Raw genomic sequence first — 15,755 nt, 5'->3', positions numbered from 1 at the left:
AGGCTGAAGAAAGCTACATTGGCTTCAGTAGTTCATGAGCAAAGAGCAAATATCAGCTCAAGGTTGATTGGATTCGATATGAAAAATTATGCAATTCTAGGCATGTTTTTTAACACTCTGTCTACACTAGCTGGGGGGAGTGAGGAGACGATTCAGATCATTAATTTGCAATGGTTGTTGGACTTCTGCTTTTCATGAATTTACAATTCGTCTTGACAACATGCCTAAGCCTAAGCCCATCCGTGGCAATGGGGCGCTTACCTAGTACTGTGGATTGGATGGTTTGCTGTGGATACAAAGATTGTGGAGTTATTAGCGGCGGATTTATGAATCAACATTTACAACAAAATTGAGGCTATCATAGCCTATACCAAAAAGATAGTATGCAAGTCCGTCAACTAGAGCTCTGCAAAGCCTATAGCCCCACCAGCAGTGGGCCACGGCCCATTTTGAAGCCCATCGGTATCTAAGTAATTGGCTTCTGTAATTGCTGTATTACAACCTTCCACTGATCGTATAGAGTTGAAGGTTAAAGTACTAAATAGTAGTAGCTGTATAAGTATACATTTTAATTTTAAGCGAAATCTAATCACCGGAAGTCGAAATATTGGGGAAATTTTTGATATTGATATTTCGATATCAGATATATATTTTAGATTTATACGGGAGTACCGCTACTTTCTTATAAACATCTGTAACCTTCAATGTTTAAACTATCTAGACCAACGCGTTTTTCGCGTTTTTAAACGTGATATGAAAAGATAACCAGTAACTGATTCTAAACTATTAAATTAATAAAATATTGCCTTAGGTATAATAGTGAGAAACGGTGCTAAACAGAGCGTAATAAAAAAATAAATAAAAAGAGGTTCAACTTCATATATTTTGTATTGTTTGGTGCCTGATGGGCCTAAATGGGGGCCTAAATCCCAACCAATTAGTGGGTTGGGTTAGGCCGGGGGATGGGCTTTATGGGCTTTGCAGAGGTCTACCCTCAACAACTAACGGCAAAGCACCTGTGGAAGAAGCTTCGCCAAACAGTGCCACCTCCTTGGCCCGGTGGCGGGTCAGGTAGCAGCTTTTCCTGATCGTTTCACCCAGTGATTGTTGGACTTTTGCGTTCTCATGGATTTACAAGCCGTCTTAACAATATGCCTGAGCCTGAACCCATCCATGACGATGAACGGGGCGCTTATAGAATGCTTGGATTGGATAGTTTGCTCCTTGCTGCGGATACAAAGATTGTGGAGTAAATATCAGCTGTGATTCAACAGTGGCAATACACGGCTACAAACATTGTCTCGTAAAACATTTTGCTCTGCCTGCATATTAGGTCCAAATAGCCTTAACAGAGTAAGTAACCGTGGAAGAAGCATGACAGCAACGAAAAGAGAGAAGAAAATTAATATATCTAAAAGTTAGTCACAACATGGGAAATTACAAGGTAGCTTGCTCATTTAGTAATCAAGAATTAATTTAAGACTGCCATCATTGTTTATATCTCCATCAAAGATAGTATACAAATCCCTAACTTAACAGCCGACAGGCAAAGCACCAGTGGAAGAAGCCTCGCCAAACAGCGCCACCTCCTCGGCCCGGCGGCGGGTCAGCCCAGCAACAACCTCACCATTGGCCTTGTTCCACTTGGGCAGCTCCTCAGACGCCACAGTACCCACATCGTCACCAGCATTCATGCGCTTGATCAAGCTGGAAGATGCCATGTTTCCATTGCCGACGTTGAAAGTCCACGATACCAGCGCGGCGTACTGGTTGTCGTTCAGAGTGACGGCGGTGGCAAGGGCGTTGGTCACGCCATCTTGATAGCTCTGTTATTCGTGTTAGATCATTTATTCCATACATAGCGCCCACGTAGATAATGGGATTTAATGTTTCTAAGAGGGAGATGCTTGTAGAGACTTACCACCAGGTCATCGGCAAGCAATTGACTAGCAGTCTCCTCGGTCAATGGCTGCGAGTATGAAACTTCTGAGCAAGTGGCGTCACCGCAGAGATGGCCGTAGCCAAGGGTGGGGTTGCCAAAGCCGTCATCGTAGACGTTAGGCTGGAAGGACTCGAAGCTCTTGATAAGTTGGAGGCCGTTGTCGTTGATTCCAGGGCCGGTGCAGGCAAATGCCAGGGCTGGGAGGGCGGCGATCAGGAGCTTGAAGGACATGGTGGCGATTGGTTTATGGGATTATGAGATTGAATTGAGGAGGTTATGAAGTGCGCATGTTGAAGATTTATAATTTTCTGTCCACCTAGGGACTTCGCAAAATGCCACCAACCTTGGAACTGGAATACTTCATGTAGATTGTGGGTATACATCGCAGAGTTACAGTGACCCCCTTAGTTTCCCGTGTTTTGCAGACTTTGAAACATCTAAAGCCACCCGACTGCCTCCCGTGATGGCTGACTTTAATTTTTAACTCCTGTGTGAACTTTTATTGGCTTGAAGGACGATGGCCTCGGCAGTTCGTATCCCATGGCTGCTTTGATTAGTTGGGGTCACGCTAGCGTGTTTTATACTTATCACCCCCACAGCCAATTACATTTTTTCTTCAATGAATTCCCTTCGGAGTACCGACTGCCAATGTTTTATTTTGGTTAATTGGGAGATTGATAACACTTGGCGTGGCCTAATTAAATTTATGCGGAGAATTGGTTTTCATAAGGCCTAGACCTATCCCGCAATATGTCTTCGGTTGACTCATGTATAGGTTTGGAGGATAGATCATTTGGAGTAGATTCTGTCATACGCAATTTGAATAAAGGAGTAGAATCATGGTTGAATATTTGAAAGTGGTCCATATTTCTAGGGATTGGCATTTATGCCTTCCGCAAATTGAACGACAGATCCCAGAACGTCACCAGTTGTATACATCTATGGATACAACTCTGTCTGATAAATTATGACTGAACTTGGCAAATGTTGGAACTGTGGAATTTTGATTCTATCGTGTTAGTTCTGCTTGATCGCTTCTTTTTTTTTAGAGTACAGTTTCCATCCATGGAGCAGTAGAAGCGAGTACAGGGAACGAGCAAATAATATCACAGAAGCAACAAGTTATTTTACCACTGCCAGCCAGAATTGTCGCCATTCCAGTCAGGCTTCCGAAGGGAAGAGCCTTAGAAGCCCTGAATATCCCAGGTTCTCTCTACAATCTCTTGAAGGGCTTGTCGTGAGATCTCAATATCTTTTTCAAGTATAGCGGTGGACGGAGGAATGAATTTTCAAATGGTATGATATGAGGGTAGTTTGTGACTAGACCTCTGCAATGGGCTGGGTTGGGCCCGGAGCTCAGGCCCATAGCCCAACCAGCAGTGGGCTATAGACCCTACCTTCGGAGCCCAATAAAGCCCATTTCTATGCATAAATCTAGTATTGGCACTCATAAACCTGCTGATTAATACATTCTTTTTATGCATGTTCTAGTTTAAAGCTCACCTCGGAAGATCTCGGCCCGCCACTGATCTAGCCTAGTACCGGGGGGGGCGTTCAAGGGGTGACAGATTATCATAGTACAGATATATATATTCAAGAGTAAGTGCATCTTTATTAATTTCGATAGTAAATATAGAAAAATCTCACTGGATTTCCATAGATCTCATTGATTAATCTTACCCATCTTATTAATCTTTATAACCATTCTCATTCCATGGTTGCAGTACCGTGATGGGTTGGCGGGGAAGAATAACTGGAACGACTATGACGTCGGACGTGAAACGCGATTGAAATTCGAAGGGGAACTTCTGCGTCATACATACTTAGTGGCTGGGAAGTGTCATAAAATCTACTCTCCTCTCAATTGGTGTTCTGGTCGCACATTCCGGTCCCAAGGGGTCCATCGGATGTCGATCTAGGATCGTAGTCTGTGAATGCTTTCCATTACATTCAACGGTTGTTCGGCTCTGAAAAGGCTTGGAAATGCTTGGAAACCACCCATCACTGTTATGCTGTTCGTGCATACTATATAATGAGATGGAAGGATAAGAAATTAAGAATGGTTGATAACATTACATATTGCACTAGTGTGTGAGGTTGGCCGGCGAGTATTCGGAGAGTATGTCATTGGCTGAGAACTTCCTTTGACAGCTTGTCGATGCTACTGAAAGTAAATATCTTTCCCCCTACTGATGTCGCTACTATGTAGTTGAACGTAAACAAGGTTTAATGTCTATGAAGATGAAGTGGTTCGATTATATTGGGATTTCATAACCACTTGAGTACTTTTATCACAAGATACAATACGGAGTAGATTCTCCTAAAGTCTAGGAACAAACCTGGGCGAATTAGATTAGTTCGAAGTCGCTAGGAGTTGAACCATTCCCCGGACTATAATCTCTGCTTGTTTTGAGTGTATATATACCTAGCAGAGTTTGTATTTGACTGCCATGGACACATGTTCATATAGAAGACTCAATCTACACAAGTCCAATGTCAAAAAACTACCCCTGGCTTGCAGTTTCTGTCTAGTTGCATACTAGTTGCATACTAGTTGCATATACACCCACTATGCATGAACAACCTTATTGGCAATATGCGCCCCACTGAATCGAATAAGGTAAAGAACGACACTTCATCCCCTCTTTTATGACAGCGAGCTGGTAAGCCCACCCAAGATGCGATAGCATTGGTGAATTTCAAGTGCAAATCTTAGGCAATCATGTGTAAGAGTTTTACTGATGCCGAACTCCCTTATCAGGGTCATCCCCCTGATCCCTCATCGCCCCCGAATCGATTCTCCAAACACATCAAAACCTCACCATGCAAGAAGCCTCAGAGAAAGGTTACCAACTCGGAGTTGATGTTGGCGGGACATTTACAGACGTTTACGTGTTCACCTCCCATGAACAAACAGTGCGAGTAAAGGTCCCAACAACCATACCAGATCAAAGCATTGGGATCCAACAGGGTATCGCCAAAGCCCGTGAATTGGTCAAAGAAAAATTCGGCTGGTCGGGGACTTTCCAATTCATTCACCATGGCACGACAACCGCAACAAATGCAGTCCTTGAAGGGAAGGGCGCCCGCACCGCGTTAATTGTGACGGCTGGCCATAAGGATATATTGGCTTTGCGTCGCTCCCAGATCCCAGGTGGATTGGGTGCATGGCTGCACTGGACACCACCCGACCCTATAGTACCACTTGAGCGAGTTGTTCAATGCAAAGAACGCATGTCCGTGCAGGGCGAAACAGTAACGCCAGTTGATATCGAGGATCTACGACGGGGTTTGAAAGATCTGGCGCGACAGAAACCAGAAGCAGTCGCTATCTCGCTACTGAACTCGCATAGCAACGAGGATCACGAACGAGTCATTGCAAGAATAGTCCGCGAGGAACTGGGGGCTGATATCGCTATCATTTGTTCTGCAGATGTCCTGCGTGAAGTTGGAGAGTATGAGCGGACGGTCACAACCTGCACGAATACCTTGGTAAAGCCGGTTGTTGAGAAATACCTGCATAATCTGTCTGAGGCGCTTGCAACAGAAAGTGAAACCATTCGGGTTCTTAAAAGCGATGGTGGTTTGACCAGTCTGACTCTCGCTTCTGAGTTGCCGGTCAACATCCTCATGTCGGGACCTGCAGGAGGCGTCAAGGGAGTGGCAGATGTTGTGGCTCGGAGCACTCCGTACAAGAATCTGATTACCTTGGACATGGGAGGAACTTCTACCGACTGCGCACTAATTTACGATGGCCAGCCTCAGCTCCGACGGGAGACTGTTGTAGGGAGTCTATCTGTTCGAGCGCCCGCAGTTGATATCAAGACCGTAGGGGCTGGTGGAGGGTCAATCACAACTTATATGGAGCTCACGGAGACCTTGCGGGTAGGCCCCGAGAGCGCTGGCGCAGCACCCGGACCTGCATGCTATGGAAAAGGTGGAAAGCAAGCCACTGTCACGGATGCGAATCTGGTCCTGGGATATTTACCCAAAACCTTGCTAGGTGGTGAGTTCGCGTTGGATGTCCAGGCTGCTATAAATGCCGTCGAGGATATTGCGAACCGGATGAAGCTTCCGGTCATCCAAACAGCGGAGGATATAATCACAATCATCAATGAGACAATGTATGGTGCCTTGCGTCTTGTATCTGTGGAGCAGGGTTATGACCCTCGTGAATTTGCTCTGGTCGCTTTCGGTGGTGCCGGCCCTCTGCATGCAAATGCCGTCGGTCAACTTCTTGGGGCCTGGCCTGTGATCATCCCGCCTTCGCCTGGAGTCTTATGTGCACAGGGTGATGTGACTACTAAACTTAGACACGAACAATCTGCCACCTTCATTCGTATTGTCTCCGGGACCACTGTTGTCGAGGCACGGGAACAGTACCAAAGGCTAGCGCAAGAGTGTCAGGATACTTTATCGAGAACGGCGGGTGATCTGTGGCCCTTGTCATGGAAAACTGAATACCAAGCAGATCTTCGGTACAAAGGTCAAGCTTTGATGATAACGATTGTTCTGACTAAAGATGACTTGGCCCTGAATACTGAGAAATGGCATGACGTGTTGCGACAAAAGTTCGATCAACAGCATCAGCAGATGTTCACTTACTGCTTACCCGACTTTGAACTTGAATTGATGAGACTGGGAGTTGTGTTAGAAGACGCCTCGCCTGGTATTGACATTCCTCAAGTTGGCAAAGCCACAATTCCCCCTCCAGATGCAAAGATTGGCGAGCAGAATATTATCGTCCAAGGCGAGGAGAATTTGGCAACCCTGTGGGATCGCCAGAAGATTAGCAAGCAGGGTATTCAAGTAACGGGTCCGTGTATCATCTCTGAAATGGACAGCAACACACTCATCTTGCCTGGGTACTATGGTGAAATCGATCACATCGGAAATATCTTGATCAACCCTGTGGAAAAGAAGCCCACCGTTGCTACCACACACACTTGCGAGTCAGCCAAAGAGCTTGTCAAGAGCACCCCGTTGATTCCTACACTGATATCCGCGACTCTGGCCTCCATTCGTGGCGAGATGGACAAGATGATGCTACGATGCAGCATGTCCCCTGCTATTCGAGAGCAGCAGGATGAATTCAACGTAATAACCGACCGTGAGGGCAAAATGCTGGTTGGTCAGTTTGGGAGTTTCATCACACAGTTCCTCGATATTTGGGACGGTACAATCGAAGAGGGGGATGTGTTTATCACTAACGACACCTACCAAGTGCAGGGTGCCATCAGCCACCTCAATGACATTATCGCCTTCTTGCCCATCTTTCACAACAGTCAGATCATTGGCTTCGCATCGCAATTTGGGCATTTGACTGATGTGGGAGGTATCGTTCCCGGAAGTATGTCAATCAACGCGACGTCTGTCTTCGATGACGGTGTGCAGATTCCATGCATAAAGCTGTACACCCGTGGTGTGATGAACACGGATCTGGTTGATCTTCTTTGTCGAAACTCTCGGCAACCGGCATGGTATCGCTCTGACCTGACTGCTATTGTAGCATCCTGTTCTATGGCTGCTACCAGAGTTCGAGAGCTGACCACCCGTTTCGGCACTGAAGTATACCTGGCTGCCTGCTCGGAGCTGCTGTACCGGAACCGAACTGGGTTTGCAAAGATTATCGAGCGCCAATTTGATGATCTGGAAAGCAAATTCACAGACTTCGTCGATGATGATGGCCACGGTGTTGGACCTTGGGCACTCACCTGCTCTATGAAAAGGGTAGAGGGCAACGGGCTTCAGTTTGACTGGAGTGGCACTTCCCCACAGAGCGAGCATAGTATCAACTTCTATCTCTCGGAGACAATGTTCAAGATGTTCATTGGCTACTACCTCATTGCAGCCGCTGCCCCGGGTACTGTTATCAATGACGGTTTCCATGACTTGATTGATGTGCACATCCCCCAAGGATCTGTTCTCAAGCCTGTTCGCCCTGCGCCAATCTCATGCCGCACTCACTTCCTTGGACGCACCTTGGACATCGTACAAGCTCTGATTGGCCAAAAGCAAGACTCCTACCAGGCTGCAGCTGGATTCAGTGACTCACCCCATTTCTTTTACTCTGGTTTTAAGCCGGATGGGGAGTGGTATCAGCTCTACCAGATTGGATTTGGAGGTGTTCCTGCACGACAAGCCGGCGATGGACCTGATTGCCACTGTCTCTTCCCTGCTATCAAATCCATTCCCACAGAGATAATAGAGCTCAACTACCCGTTGCGCATTGAAGCCAATGAGAGCGTTGCTGATAGTGGTGGTGCCGGATACTACCGGGGCGGTAATGCTCAGCGCACGCTATACCGATTCCTGGCTCGTGGGGAGTTCAGTCTCCACGATGACCGGTGGTTCACCAAGCCATGGGGGTTGAAGGGTGGAAAGCCGGGACAACGATCGCGAAAAATGCTCTACCGGTACTCTAAGTCTGAGGACAGTCCTCCAACAGAGATTTTGCCTTCAAAATGTGATCATATTCGTGTCGATCCGGGTGATCTTCTTGAGTGGGTGACTTGGGGTGGAGGTGGATTGGGTGATCCTTTGACACGTCCGGCAAGAAAGGTGGCATTGGAAGTACATCGGAAGCTGGTCACAATTGAGGGAGCTCGTTTTGCGTATGGTACCGTTGTCAAGGACGATTTCACTGTGGATGAAGTTGAGACAGAGGCATTGCGGGCCCAGATGCGGATGGCACGTAGCCACCTTAGTGAATCGTCCATCTATGACCGTGGAGGAAGCCTCGAGCAATTACGCGAAGCGTGTTTGCGCGAGACCGGACTTGATGCCCCGTTACCTCAGTGGGAAACCGAAATTTATGGTCCTCATGCGGGTTTGGAATATGTGCAGGATTGGTTCGATGGGATGCGATTACGCAAAGGTTGGGAGCTTAACTAGCCCCTAACAGGATGCTCGTCTGCAACAATACCATTCCTCCTCGTCCCCTTTTTGAAATTCTGAATGCACTCTTCTGGAACATGAATTGCCTGCAAGCACAACTTTAACATTCATTATAGCAAGACTATTTACTAGACTACATGATTAGTTTAGATCGAATATAGTTATTCTGAGAATGTGGCCTTATTGTTGTTGAGGATAGCTCCATATTAGGCAGATATTAAATTATCAACTTAAGCCACTATATCATACTAGAAGACGACTGTCATGCCCAGGTCCACGGGTGAAGTCTATACTTATGTAAACTTGAAAGCGAGAGACCTCAGGATAGTGGAGCCAGTGGTTGCAGATACCTAATTTGGACTTTGTTCCTAATCAGGTTAGTATACCGGATGATCTCGGAGTAGTAATATTCCGTAAATCCCAAATAGGCAACTTAAACCACCAAACGGTCGGCTCTTGCCGAGTCACTGAAGTTAACTCGGGCATCGACCGGCAAGAGTGCGGTTGGCTTGTCCGGTTCCGGATCCCCGACTGTGGCGCCAACCCTTGTCCTCCACACAAATGCATCCTGCCCAAACTCCGCGTAAATGGCTAACTCCAGATACCCCAGATCCCAATTCCCGGGTCCACAGGAACCTGGCTTGATTGGTTGAGACTGCTTTATTCGTCGCCTACGATGCGGGTTAACTTTATGACAGAAGGTGCCAGGCTCTGCACGTAGTGGAGCATGTTCTGCAGACTATAAACATGGCGCGAAGACCCCGGCTAAGTGGTTGGTTTTTTCCATAGCCCCTTGCATCGACTACTTTATACCCCGGATTGTGATTCCGACTTTCTACACCCATCATGCGTACTTGGTATGGAAGGGGTCGATCCCTTCAGGTCGCTGTCACGGCTTGCTGTCTTGTGGCTTTCGTTTTGTTTGGCTATGACCAAGGTGTGTTTAGTGGCATTATCGGCAATGAAGACTGGAGGAAACAGTTCGGCTACCCCAATGACTCGGAAGAGGGTATCATTGTCAGTTGCTATAATCTGGGGTGTCTTCTCGGGTGTTTGAGTGAGTTATATGAAGTATCTGATTAGGATGGAAGTTGACTGACATGGCTAGTTAATTTTTGCATCGGCGAAACACTCGGTCGCCGAAGAACTATTTGGCTTGCAATGGGTGTAGTGATTGTCGGTGCAATCCTGCAGACCACAGCTTTCAATGTGCCACACTTGATTGTTGGAAGAATTGTGACTGGTGCGGGCACCGGCTTGAAGACGAGCACCGTCCCCATGTACCAGGCCGGTAAGCCAGATCTAATTCCGTGGAGTCGTCTTATACCCAAGCAATACGTACTTATCACTTTTCTTTCTTTCTGGCAGAGATGTGCGAGGGTAAAACCAGAGGTCGTCTTATTTCCTCTGAAGTTCTCTTCACCGCCGTCGGAATAGTCGTGGCATACTGGTTCGACTTTGGCATGTCGTTTGTTAGCGGACCTATCGCCTGGCGACTGCCTATTGCCATGCAGATAGTTTTCGCCATCTTCGTCATTGTGCTAGTCTTCGGCCTACCCGAGTCTCCTCGGTGGCTCATGAACCACGGACAGGAACAAGAAGCCATGGAAGTCCTCTGTGCTGTGTATGATCGTGCACCAGAAGACGAGTTCATCGTCAATGAGCATAAAGGAATCGTGTCCGCCATTGAATTGGAAGATTCTGTTAGCAAGCAGTCTTTCTGGAAGATCTTCCGGAACGACGAAGTGAAGACTGGACAGCGAGTACTTCTCGCTTGGGGCATTCAGCTCATGAACCAGGTTGGCGGAATCAATTTGGTTGTATACTTCGTACCGAGTATGTAATCAAGTCTTTTGCTAAAGAAATATCCGCGCTAACCAACCAATCTTAGCTGTGCTGAGAACCAATGTCGGACTAACTAGCCAACTCTCCCTGATCCTAGGTGGCTGCATCCAAATCATGTTCATGCTCGGTTCCCTCCTACCAGCATTCAAACTGGACAGCATGGGTCGCCGGAAGACAATGATGATCGGCTCTTTAGGTCTAGGAATATGCATGATGATGGTAGCGGCATTGCTTTCCCAAGTCAAGCAGCCAAACGGAAAGTCATACGCCGAAGCATCTGTCGCGTTCTTTTTCCTGTACATGCTCATTCATGGCATGTCAATCAACTCGGTACCATGGGTATACGTACCTGAGATCCTGCCGCTAGAAGCCCGAACTAAGGGAACAGCGATCGGTGTTAGCTCCAACTGGCTTTGGAACTTCACCGTTGTCATGATCACGCCTGTGATTATCAACCGCCTTCAATGGAAAGCGTACTTGATCTTTATGATCACAAATTTCCTTTTCGTTCCTGTTATCTACTTCTATTACCCCGAGACTAGCAACCTGCGGCTTGAGGATATCGATTTGATCTTCACACGGGGCGGGGACCCAGTTAAGCAGGCGAGGAAGATGGCGGCGGAAATCAAGGCTTATGGAAATATTCAGATTGAGCAGCAGGAAGACGACAAAATTGCTAGCAGTGTCGGGGTGGAGCGCGTTTAAATGTTCTTCCAAATTGTATACAAATGATTCCAAGACTGCGATAGACTACAACTACACTTTTTTTTCTTTTCTTTTTCATTAAGAGTTTTAGGCAAGAACCTTGGGTTTTATATGGGGGGTTCAGTCAGAATCTAGCATCAGAAGTGAATTTTGAATCTAACTCAAACGGCGCAACATCCAAAACAACCGAGGGCCGCGTTGAATAACCAGGCGGTGGCATTCTAGGGCCCTAGCCATGGTCATGTCTCTTTCCTCTCCTTTCCCCTTGGATGGTCGCGCCAATGTTTCTTCTGTAGGTGGCCAAATAGCCCGATTGATAAGAGAGCGGCCGTGATTGCGTCGCCTACGGGACTGATTGCTGACGAATATGCGAGACGGGGTATCTTGATTAGGAGAATTTGCTCATCGAGATCAAAAGAGGGATAGTTAAATGTAAGGGTAATTGCTTCATTGTTTAGATTGAATAGGGTTTCAATCGTTTAACGGCTCATATGCAATAGGATGAAGTCATTTTTATCATCGCCTGAGGATTCGTGGTGATTAGGAGACTGCCGAATTTGAGGCGCATCACAGAGGGGAGATTGCCAGAGAATAGTCATATTTCTCTCACTTGCTGCCCCTCCGCACATATATAAAATCTTTCTTCACCACCAACTGACAATTTGCACCTCCTCCAATTCTTCGACTTCTTCGCCCTTTCATTCCGCTTTATCCTGTCATCACCTAGTCAAACCATCAATCTCATCATCAGCGTTTAGCATGTGTTGAGGGAGAGCGATGATGAAGAGGATTGGATCTGTATTGCAGAAACTATCAAGTTACAGGGTATTTATACCGCTGTAAAACAGCATAGCAGACAACATTGAACAGGGTTTGATATCACATCCATCGCTAGCTCTGAAATCTTTTCTCAGGCAAGCTCCCACGCAACGGGCTTTGCCCCATCTTCCTCTTCAATCTTTATTTACAGTGTTGCTTTTCACTGTGATGATGATGGATTTCTAAGATCTTCACTTCGCACTGGTGGGCCTTGACTTAGCTCACTGCTAGCCTATGAACAACCTATCGGCCAGCCTGTTCTTTAAATTACAGGGCTTGTGGGCATCCACGACAGACGCGTATTTAAAGATGCATTTCGTCACATCATACAAGGTTATTCAATTAAACAAAGCATCTCGGAGTTAACAAATATCAGGGTTCAACGTAGTTCATATAGCCTTAGCAACCTGGAGATTGTTCCCTCTCCATTGATCATTGATCGGATGAACCTGCAGTTTCAACAACACAAATTCAACAGGAAGCAGATACACCCAGCAGGTAGTGGACCAACGCGCCACCAAGTCATGAGATCACCTCCGTTCTGGGAGCATGCGACTAGTGGTATTCCGTCTAATCTAGACTTGGTATTGCGTTAGTATACTGTGTGTCGAAAGTCCATACCTAGTGATATATACTATGTATGCGGTTCGCAGAATAATACGTACCACTCAAGTCAGAAAGAGTCATCAGATCTCGATGATCCTAAACTGCTGGTTTTCCGCGTCCGTAGCTTCTCCACACACCATAGCATTATCATAGGCAGTCCAGACGCAGTCACCCTGTGCATCTCGGACGAAGTAGGTGTCATCGGGGAGTTCTGTCCCATCCTCTTTTGCGCCTTCCATGGTATAGACCACAGGCTGCTTATCACGCGAGCATATCGGTGGTACGTCGCAATTGATGAAGTCATCAGTAGCAACGCTCTGAAAGTAAACATCTCCATCGTTATTTTGATTGAGGATAGTCCATTTCGTAGGCCTGATGGTAGTGGCATCGAAGCCTAGGAAGTTATTGTTCGGGTACTGCACCAACCAACCTTCCTCCTTGACTGAATAGATGCCGTAATGAACCGCAGATGCGGCGCTCGCAAATGCTACCGTGAGGATAGTTGAAACCTTCATGGTGTTTTCGTATCAGGTGAGTGGATAGGCTGTGGTTCCGACAGGAATATTGACGAAATTGCAAATGAAGGAGGATTGAGGCAGAAGATGCTCAGATTGATACCATGATGGGAGGGAGCTGGCGTGGTATTTATGCTCAGACAAACCATGTCCTGGTCTCATGTGGGAAAGGGTAGCCCTAGTTGATTTAGATCAGCTTTACGGAGTACTCCGTGTATTCTACGCAGTTGACTACTAATTATTAGCATTTTTGCCCTCCGAATCCAAGACACAAACGATCCACAACATTAGGAGATCTACGCAGCTATTGAAAATCTGCATTAACTATTCCCTTGCCCCTCATCGCCTAGATCGTCGAAGACTGTTAACTGGCTGCCCAGATGCAAGATAGAAATAAATGTCTCATGACTATATTATGTTACACCATGAAGAAGCGGGGTTTGAATAGCGGATAGATCAGCTTGAAGATTTGAGGCGTTCAACGACTAATCTTATGTTGTAAAATGTATAAATCCCATAGTATCCACTTCTTTGCGTAGGCTCTAGGTACCTAGCTAGGTACGGAGAACACACATCTGTACGGAGTAATGTGTGGTAAATTCAATAGATCTGCGTGATAGGTCAGTGACGATGTGATCGGCCCAGCATATTTGAATCTTTCGATTTGAACGGTATGAAGTAGCGCAATGGCATATAATAAGTGCTACGCAACATTCTGAGCTAATAGTAACAATAAAGAATGTTGATTCCGAGGAATATAGTACGTACTAGTACTCAGAAATAGCAATATGCATCCTGGGAAATGCTTGGGATTTTGTATAGGAAGATGAAAAGTGCACAAAATATCGAGGTACCGTATGCAGAACACACGTTATTGGTCTACAGGAAGGGCTTGTTGCTTTGCTGCGGGTGGCTGCGCTGCATACTCTCCATCGTGTACCGGACCGGTATGTATAGGAAACGGTACCAAGAAATCCGTTGGTATTCTCAATAGTTGGATCTGTTGAGGATTCTGACTCGTGCCAATGCAAGATTAGGGCACTTCAACGGCGCTTATCCACTTCTCTACATGCAATCACACCGCATACGGAGATCGATGTTCTCATTGACACATCCACAATCGTTTTTAGAAGCCCGAACATCGGGCTTTTTAAGGGATGTTCGGGCTTTTAAGGTTCTCCGCAGATAACCTTAAGATAATTTACTCGAAAAATTGCTTGGTGTTGATGTAAATACGACAGCCTGAGCCAGTGTCAGCCACAAGTAATAACTATTATCTTCTTCAAATATATACAATTAAGTAAAGTAAAAGCGCCAAGTGGTGCAATTGCTCATTAGCTGATTGGTAGCTAGTATTGCTCTCAAGAATTTTCCCCATTATAACCTACATCTATCCCCTAGCTATTGGTTCCGTCGATCGGCGTGAACCATTGGAGATCTAGACCTTATTGTTTATAGGGCGAGAGTAAAGCCCCACTGCATCTCCCCTGGCGATCGGGAAGTGGGATGGGAGCACAATTGGCTACAGACATAGTCGGAGATCTCCTGCCCAATAAGCTAGCACCTACATAGATTTTGTGGACGTGGTGTGCCCGTCCCCACCACCAACCAGGCAAAGGAGTCATAAAGAGTAGCACCGAAACAAATAACGAAATTCAACAAAAGTAAAAAGCCATGCGAAGAGAAAACCCCTCATTGTGTCTCCACTATCCCGCTTATCCGCTTGGTCCAACAATCATACCATAATGATGCCGTGAACATGTCTGTGTTTCATTTGCAACCCATAGGTTCATGGAACTCGTTGGTAGACTAGCACGGGGGTACAGACCCACTCTAGCTCTCGCTTGTATGACCTGTTCCTTATCCTTCTATCTACTCCCGAGGCCCTCTATGTCAATTCATAATAAAGCCAACGAAGCCTTCGGTTGTAAGGCGGCTTCGGTAATATAGATCGAGGTAGATAGCGTACGTATATGAAATCAATTGCGTAATAAATAGTGTAAGGAAAAAAGGCTGTCTCATGTCTGGCGTGAAAAAGGGACTGAATAGGGTAGGCAGCGCGGACTGTGGCGGGTTCGTAGAAGTGACGAGTCACACTGAAGGAAGGTGGCAAATAATAAATATCCCTAAGTACAGAGTACTCCGTAGAGAAATAGAAAATGGGGTATGTCTGGCAGAACTACCCTCAGGCGGTAAGGTGGAATTCAACCAAACGATACAAAAGGCCTCGAAAGCGGTCTGTAGAATGTTTAACTCTTGCACGTCTATTCATTCATGAGTGAAACTTGCGAATGTTATTCGTGTTTACACTTTCGAAGACGAACAACGAATATTACTAACGCCGACGAGTATGATTGGCAACAGCTCTAGTGCTGGCGTGGCTCGTCTAGCCGTGTCTCAATATTTGCTTGGTATCTTACCTACCA

General features: G+C 46.3%; 4 protein-coding genes across 4 annotated transcripts; 2 read left to right on the top strand and 2 right to left on the bottom strand.

The window, feature by feature from the left end:
- Positions 1-1,532: 1,532 nt before the first annotated feature.
- PGRI_004640 (lysozyme) lies at positions 1,533-2,173 on the bottom strand (the record flags this gene model as incomplete). The annotated part of the gene is made up of 2 exons (XM_040788177.1): positions 1,533-1,826; positions 1,922-2,173. The coding sequence occupies 2 exons, from the start codon at positions 2,171-2,173 to the stop codon at positions 1,533-1,535; spliced, it is 546 nt and encodes a 181-aa protein (XP_040651949.1).
- Positions 2,174-4,765: 2,592 nt separating this feature from the next.
- On the top strand, positions 4,766-8,836 carry PGRI_004630 (Hydantoinase B/oxoprolinase; the record flags this gene model as incomplete). Its single annotated transcript, XM_040788176.1, has 1 exon — positions 4,766-8,836. The coding sequence occupies one exon, from the start codon at positions 4,766-4,768 to the stop codon at positions 8,834-8,836; it is 4,071 nt and encodes a 1,356-aa protein (XP_040651948.1).
- Positions 8,837-9,685: 849 nt separating this feature from the next.
- On the top strand, positions 9,686-11,389 carry PGRI_004620 (putative MFS sugar transporter; the record flags this gene model as incomplete). The annotated part of the gene is made up of 4 exons (XM_040788175.1): positions 9,686-9,896; positions 9,948-10,130; positions 10,208-10,675; positions 10,731-11,389. The coding sequence occupies 4 exons, from the start codon at positions 9,686-9,688 to the stop codon at positions 11,387-11,389; spliced, it is 1,521 nt and encodes a 506-aa protein (XP_040651947.1).
- A 1,505-nt stretch (positions 11,390-12,894) lies between these two features.
- Positions 12,895-13,329, bottom strand: PGRI_004610 (uncharacterized protein; the record flags this gene model as incomplete). The annotated part of the gene is made up of 1 exon (XM_040788174.1): positions 12,895-13,329. The coding sequence occupies one exon, from the start codon at positions 13,327-13,329 to the stop codon at positions 12,895-12,897; it is 435 nt and encodes a 144-aa protein (XP_040651946.1).
- Positions 13,330-15,755: the final 2,426 nt, after the last annotated feature.

The sequence above is a fragment of the Penicillium griseofulvum genome (assembly GCF_001561935.1).
Source record: "Penicillium griseofulvum strain PG3 chromosome Unknown contig_79, whole genome shotgun sequence".
NCBI classification, from domain to species: Eukaryota; Fungi; Ascomycota; class Eurotiomycetes; order Eurotiales; family Aspergillaceae; genus Penicillium; species Penicillium griseofulvum.
This window is presented reverse-complemented; position numbering and strand designations above follow the sequence as displayed.